The 6,247-nt window shown below is 32.8% G+C and overlaps 1 protein-coding gene across 1 annotated transcript; it reads left to right on the top strand.

Moving 5' to 3' along the window:
- The first annotated feature begins 3,719 nt into the window (after positions 1–3,719).
- LOC109184743 lies at positions 3,720–4,028 on the top strand. Its single transcript, XM_019334780.1, has one exon. It carries the CDS (start codon positions 3,720–3,722, stop codon positions 4,026–4,028), a length of 309 nt encoding a protein of 102 aa, XP_019190325.1.
- Positions 4,029–6,247: the final 2,219 nt, after the last annotated feature.

Genomic DNA, 6,247 nt, shown 5'->3' with positions numbered 1-6,247 from the left:
TTCGAGATCACATAACCAAAGAACTCGGTTAAGCATGCTTGACTTACAGGATGACAAGAGTTTTAAGAAAGATATGGCAGCAACCAGATAACCAAAGAACTCCGTAGGATATGACAGCCAGAAGTAAGCATAGTTCAATGCTGAGATCCAAGAAACGGAAAATTGTTGCCCATACTGAAGACGCCCTACTCCTGCTATTTGAGATCACCTTTGGAAAAGCTAAATCTTTTGCAGGTGGCATCTGTTCATGATATGTGCTTGATTTACCTATAATTCTAACATTTTTATTGCAATATCATTCTGAGGATCTGGCCCAGGTGGTGGGTGCATTTGATAAGGAAGTCTTGCTTCTGTAATGGGCCTATCATTCCTTCCAAGCCAAGGGAAATCACAGTGCAGCTCTTTCTTTCTACAGATTTCCCTAAATAGATAAAAAATCATACTTTGGTATGGCCCATCTGGGCACTTTCATCTGTTGAAGCTTTATATAATTCCTTCAAGTTAATACCACATCTGGATTCTTTCAAGGTACACTAGGATTATGCCATTTTTTTATGCTAATCTCTCATTGGTTTGACCTGCAGATAAGAGTTGAGACTCGTGTAACATTAGGGGTGTTTGGTTGGATGGAAAACTTTAAATTTGGAGAAAATAGAATTTTTCTCCCCGTTTGGTTCATGGAAATTTTTTTTTTATAGGAAAATATTTTATTTAGGGCTCGTTTGGTTCGCGGAAAATATTTTAAGAGAAGTGGAATTGAAAACAATTACTAGGAAGATGAATTTCATTATTTGGTTGGTGGAAAAAGAATTATTGAGAATACTAATTCTATTGTTTGGTTAGATTTGGAATTGTAAGGAATAACGAGTATAAAGACATAGATGCCCCCTACAAATTAATAAAAGTAATATAATTAAAAAAGAAAATAATGGTAAAATAGGTAATCCATATCACTTTTTCTTCCCATCTCCCATGAAAAACAAAATCCTTGGTCCAACCAAGGATTTTGTTCTCCTCAAATTTGAGAATTCTATGAACCAATCACCAGAAAACAACATTTTCCTCTACTTTAAGGAAAATATTTTCCTTTGGAAAACATTTTCTATGAACCAAACATCCCCTTAATTTTGAGGAAAAACTTTCCCAAGGTGAGGGGTGATATTTTGTTTTCAATGAAATTTGGGAACAAGTATCACATGATAGGATTGTTTTGCCCTTAAAGAACATTCTGAACTATCTTAGATCAAAATGTGTATAATGATTTTTATTATATTATTATTATAATAAAATATATAATTATAATATTTTAAATTATGATATTGTATTTTATAAATAATAATATTTTAATTTAAAATCACTTATTTTTATTATCATTATCATTGTGTAGAGGTATTTTGGTCTTTATAGTCATTATTTCTTACTATTCTAACCCCAACCAAACAATGATATCAATATTCGCAGTAATTTTTTTTTACCAACCAAACAATAGAATTAATCTTCTTGTTATTTTTTTTCCTCAAATATTTTTTGCAAACTAAACAGGCTTAGTTAAGAATAGAGTTTGCAAGAGAAGCAAGGCAAGTATGCATTTGCATCCACCATGCTATATATTTAGTGATTGTGATATGTGAGCTAACATCTTTGAGGTGTTCTTTGATGCTTAAAATCTTTTGTGCAATAATACTTGATGGATCTCTTTAGTTAAATTATTATATGGCTCCCTTATTCGGTTGGGTCCTACATAGGGGTGTAAACGAGCCGAGCCGAGCCCGAGCCTGGGTATGCTCATGCTCGAGCTCGTTAATGATAGCACTGCTTGAGCTCGAGCTCGAGCTCGTTCGAACTCGTGAATTGATGCTCGAGCTCGAGCTCGGCAATTGTCGAGCTGCTCAAGCTCGAGCTCGAGCAGCTCGATTCTTCGAGCTCGAGTTTAGGTTAGAATTTGAGCTCAATTTTGATCTTGAATTTGACCTGTTTGATTTAAAATTTAAACTACTTTGTTTTATGACTTTTATCCATACATAATTATTAAACTATTTTAATTTTCCTCCCCTAATTATTATTTTTATATACTAAATATAATATAATTATATTATATATTATATATTATACAATATATTATAAGGCTCGCGAACGGCTCGTCGAGCTGCGAGCCTACAATACCTAAGCTCGGCTCGTGCTCGTTTAATCCACGAGCTGCTCGAGCTCGAGCCGAGCTCAATTTTGACCGAGTTCGAGCCGAGCGTTGATCGAACTGCTCACGAGCGACTCGTGAGCGGCTCGGCTCATTTACACCCCTAGTCCTACATAGGCGTTTATCACATTTGAACTAAATATTGATACTAGAAATCTATCGTGTTAAAATTGAATGTTATAGTAACAAGATACCCAATTGGATTAGGTGGTTGGTGAGAGATGCCTTATCATTAATGTCCACTCGTAGAAGTGGATTAGGTAAACAAGATGACCTAAAGGCACAAAGACTTGTATTGTTATTGAAAGAGAGAGGGCTTTAATCATATCGCGTGGTTTACTTGCTCCAAGAAGAATGGGAATTACAAAAATGGTAGAGCTATTGCAACATGTTTGGTTAGAGGGAGTTAGAATTTCATTCTCCACTTAATTTGGATGGAGGGAATTAAAATTTCATTTACATATAATTCTGAAGGCAAGCCTTGTTTCGTTAGAATTGTAAATACCTCATTTTCACGAAATTAGAATCTCATGTCTCTCTCTCCTAATATTTTCAATTCGGCTGTTTTTGAAAAGAAAAATAGAAGATACCTTAAAAACAAAATTACTCTTCTTTTTTCTAACCTAAAATTGATGTTTCATTTGCTTGCTATAATAAGTATGAACATTTTGATCTTTATATTACTTATTTCATTTCAATTCTCATGAATACCAAATACTGGAATTAAAATTCTCTGTAATTCTATTCATGCAAACGAAACACTGGAATTTAAATTTTAACTTTATTCGAACACTATACTTTTACTGAATTGCAATTCATTTCTCTCTAATTCTTTCCTTGCAACCAAATGCCCCAACTTGGAATTTAATGGTTGGATTTGGGTTGATGTGCCAAGTCCACTCAACGGGCTTTTTGTTAGTCTATTTTGATACCTCTAATATTATATATATAAACTTCCATGCAATTAGTGAAGTTTGAATCCTGCAGAGCAACTTGTATGGTATACGAGCAAGTTGACTGCCTCAACTTTAGAAAGATAGTAATGATACTAGATGAGAACTAAAAGTTTAGATTAATTAACGAGGGAGAATAATACATATTATATATACAGTACAAGAGTAGAATCCTAATATAACAAGTACAAGAATAGAATCCAGTCTAACACAATAACAGAGTTCTAATCCTAGTATAACAAGTACAAGAATAGAATCCAGTCTAACACAATAAAGGGCAATTTATAAAGATGTAGACATACACAATTTGAAGGGATCAAAGTATTATTATTACAAACAAGGGCTGCAAAAGATTGGTGGAGAGTATCTTTCTTGCTCCGGCCGGCCTCTCCAAGTCAAATACAAGCACTTGCCGTGTCATAACACTCCAATACCAAATAAATATTAGTAGAGCACTATATTCCCACCAAACCCACAATTCTTGAAACCATTCCTCCCCATCCAGCCTCTTCTTCTTCTTCTTCTTCTTCTTCTTCTTCTTCTTCTTCACCTGTTCAACCAAGAAATTAATAATGGAAGGTCTGATTCCACTGGTTTGCAGGAGCATCAAGAGGAGCAAAACTCGGCAGCAATACGAGTTTCTCTCTTCGGGGACTGCTCACACTTTCAACAATCAAGACTTTTACCAGCAGACTGGCGGCTACAATAACCATTCATCACCTGAGAACATGGCTGTGGAGGAGGGTAAAAGGCACCGGCGGCACAAGTCCCTCTGTGCCGAACATGGTGGTGGGTTTTCGCCCGATTTTGCCACTGCTAAGCCTGAAAAACTTGTTAGGTTCAGGAGCCACAGGATGTTCTCATGTGTATCTGGAGCATAAATGCATTACAGAAGCTAAGGCTTAGCTTGTTCAAGAAAGAAAAGTACATGGTGTGTGTTAATTTGTATGTAGTTTGCCTTGTGATTAGAGTTGCAATTTGGGATGAAACTTAAGTCATGCCCTCTCAAAACTGTTAGCATACATTGGAATAGTCCAGCAAGGAGAAATTTGTTATTGTTATTGTCCCATCTCATTAAGGTTCCTATGACTTATACAATTAAGTGAAATTTTGTTGAAAGTTTTTTTTTTTTTTTTTTTTTTTTCAACAGTGATATTTTTTTTTAAATACTAATAATTCTTTACAATTAATTAGTATGTGCTTTATACTTTATCAAGTCTATTTCAACCCAAAGAATCAATGTTCCATGGTTCAATCTTGTGACCACTCATTTGGTGTAGGAATGGTAATTGAAATCAAATCAAATACTTGGTAATAATATATAATTGATTTAAATAGAAGAAGTCTTTTTGTTTGACACTAAATAGGAATTAAAATGCCAACTAGCATGTATTATGATGATATCTCGATTACCATTTCAAATGGGTGGTTATATTCAAACCCTAGTGGGAGCTTAAATTTTTTGGGATGTTTGAGAAATTATAAAACAGATACTACTCCGTAAAATAAAATCTAAATTATTAAGTAATTACATACAATTAAAATAAATAAATATATAAAAAATATAATATATATATATATATATATATATATATATATATATATATATATATATATATGTGTGTGTGTGTGTGTGTGTGTGTGTGTGTGTGTGTGTGTGTGTGTGTATTGAAGTTCTATATTTAATGCATAGACAATGATCTTTTTATTTTTTTCTTTATTTTTTATTCCATTATTCAAAAGTAAGGAATAGATAAGGTAATGTGTTTTATAATTACTAAGGGTGTGTTTAGTTCGAACATGGGAATGAGAATCAAATATCTAATAATGGGAATGAATTTTAGTAAAAGTATTTTGCATGTTTGGTAGTAAAGTGAAGTTTGAATGATTACAAATATTGATGTTTGGTTATGTATGACCCTACAATCAAATAAAGGTTTTAAAAATTAAAAAAAAAAACAAAACAAAACAAAAACAAAAACAAAAGATCAAGACAATTGATTTTAAGAGTCACGATGAAATAAGTAGGGAATGCAGCGAAGAAGTTGATGAAGTGAGGAGAGACGAGTGACGAGGCAATGAGGAGATATAAAGCTAAATTAATGATTTAAATTAGGTAATGAATTTTTTTAGTTATAGAGGTAATTAAATCTTATACATGTGTTTTAAAAAGTTGTCAACCAAATAATGTCTAAACTTTCATTCTATTTGAATGTAATAGTACTATAGTAGGATAGCAAAAGTAGACAAACAATGTAATAGAATCAGTAGCATTAGGTTGAGAAAGTATATTTAAACAGATACTATAATGTAATAGAGTCAATAGCATTAGGTTGAGAAAGTATGTTTGAACATATACTACAATGTAATAGAGTCAGTAGTATTTATTAAAAAAAAAAAAAGAATAGCAAAAGTAGACAAACAATCAATATCAAATATCAAATCTCATAATAAAGTATAAAAATCCCCAACCAAACACAAGTATTTAACATTGTGTATCACTTTCATTTAAAAAGGACCAAAAACACTTCTTCATAGATAATTTAGGAATCAAATGGCCATTTCTCTAAAAGGTAAAACCTAGCAGAAAACCTTACAACAAGAACCAAAAGCTCCACTTCACAAATAAGACCGAATATCAATTTTGGTCCCCACGAGTATTAGCAAAATGATAGTTTTGATTCACATGTTTAATTCTTACCAATTTTCATCCACGATTATTGTTTTAGTATCAATTTTCATCCACGATTATTGTTTTAGTACCAATTTTCATCCACGACAATTGTTTTAGTCTCAAAATTATCACGCCGGTCACGTCTTCGTTTAAGACATACCGAAATATGAAATTATTAAGGGTATTTTCGTCCTGTTCAAATTAAGATCTCAATTTGAATATGAATAAAGGGATTTAAGCCTTAAGATCGATCTCAATTCGCAATTCTCCTCCTCAAATTAAGGTAGGATGAGGAAGAGAACTGCAAACTGAGATCGACCTTAGCACTTGAATCCCTTTATTCAGGCTCAATTTAGGATCTTAAGTTGAAAAAGACAAACATACCCTTAAAATTTTTAGATTTCGGCATGTCTTAAACGGAGGGGT

Source organism: Ipomoea nil, unplaced genomic scaffold, assembly GCF_001879475.1.
Source record: "Ipomoea nil cultivar Tokyo-kokei standard unplaced genomic scaffold, Asagao_1.1 scaffold1286, whole genome shotgun sequence".
NCBI lineage: Eukaryota > Viridiplantae > Streptophyta > Magnoliopsida > Solanales > Convolvulaceae > Ipomoea > Ipomoea nil.
This window is presented reverse-complemented; position numbering and strand designations above follow the sequence as displayed.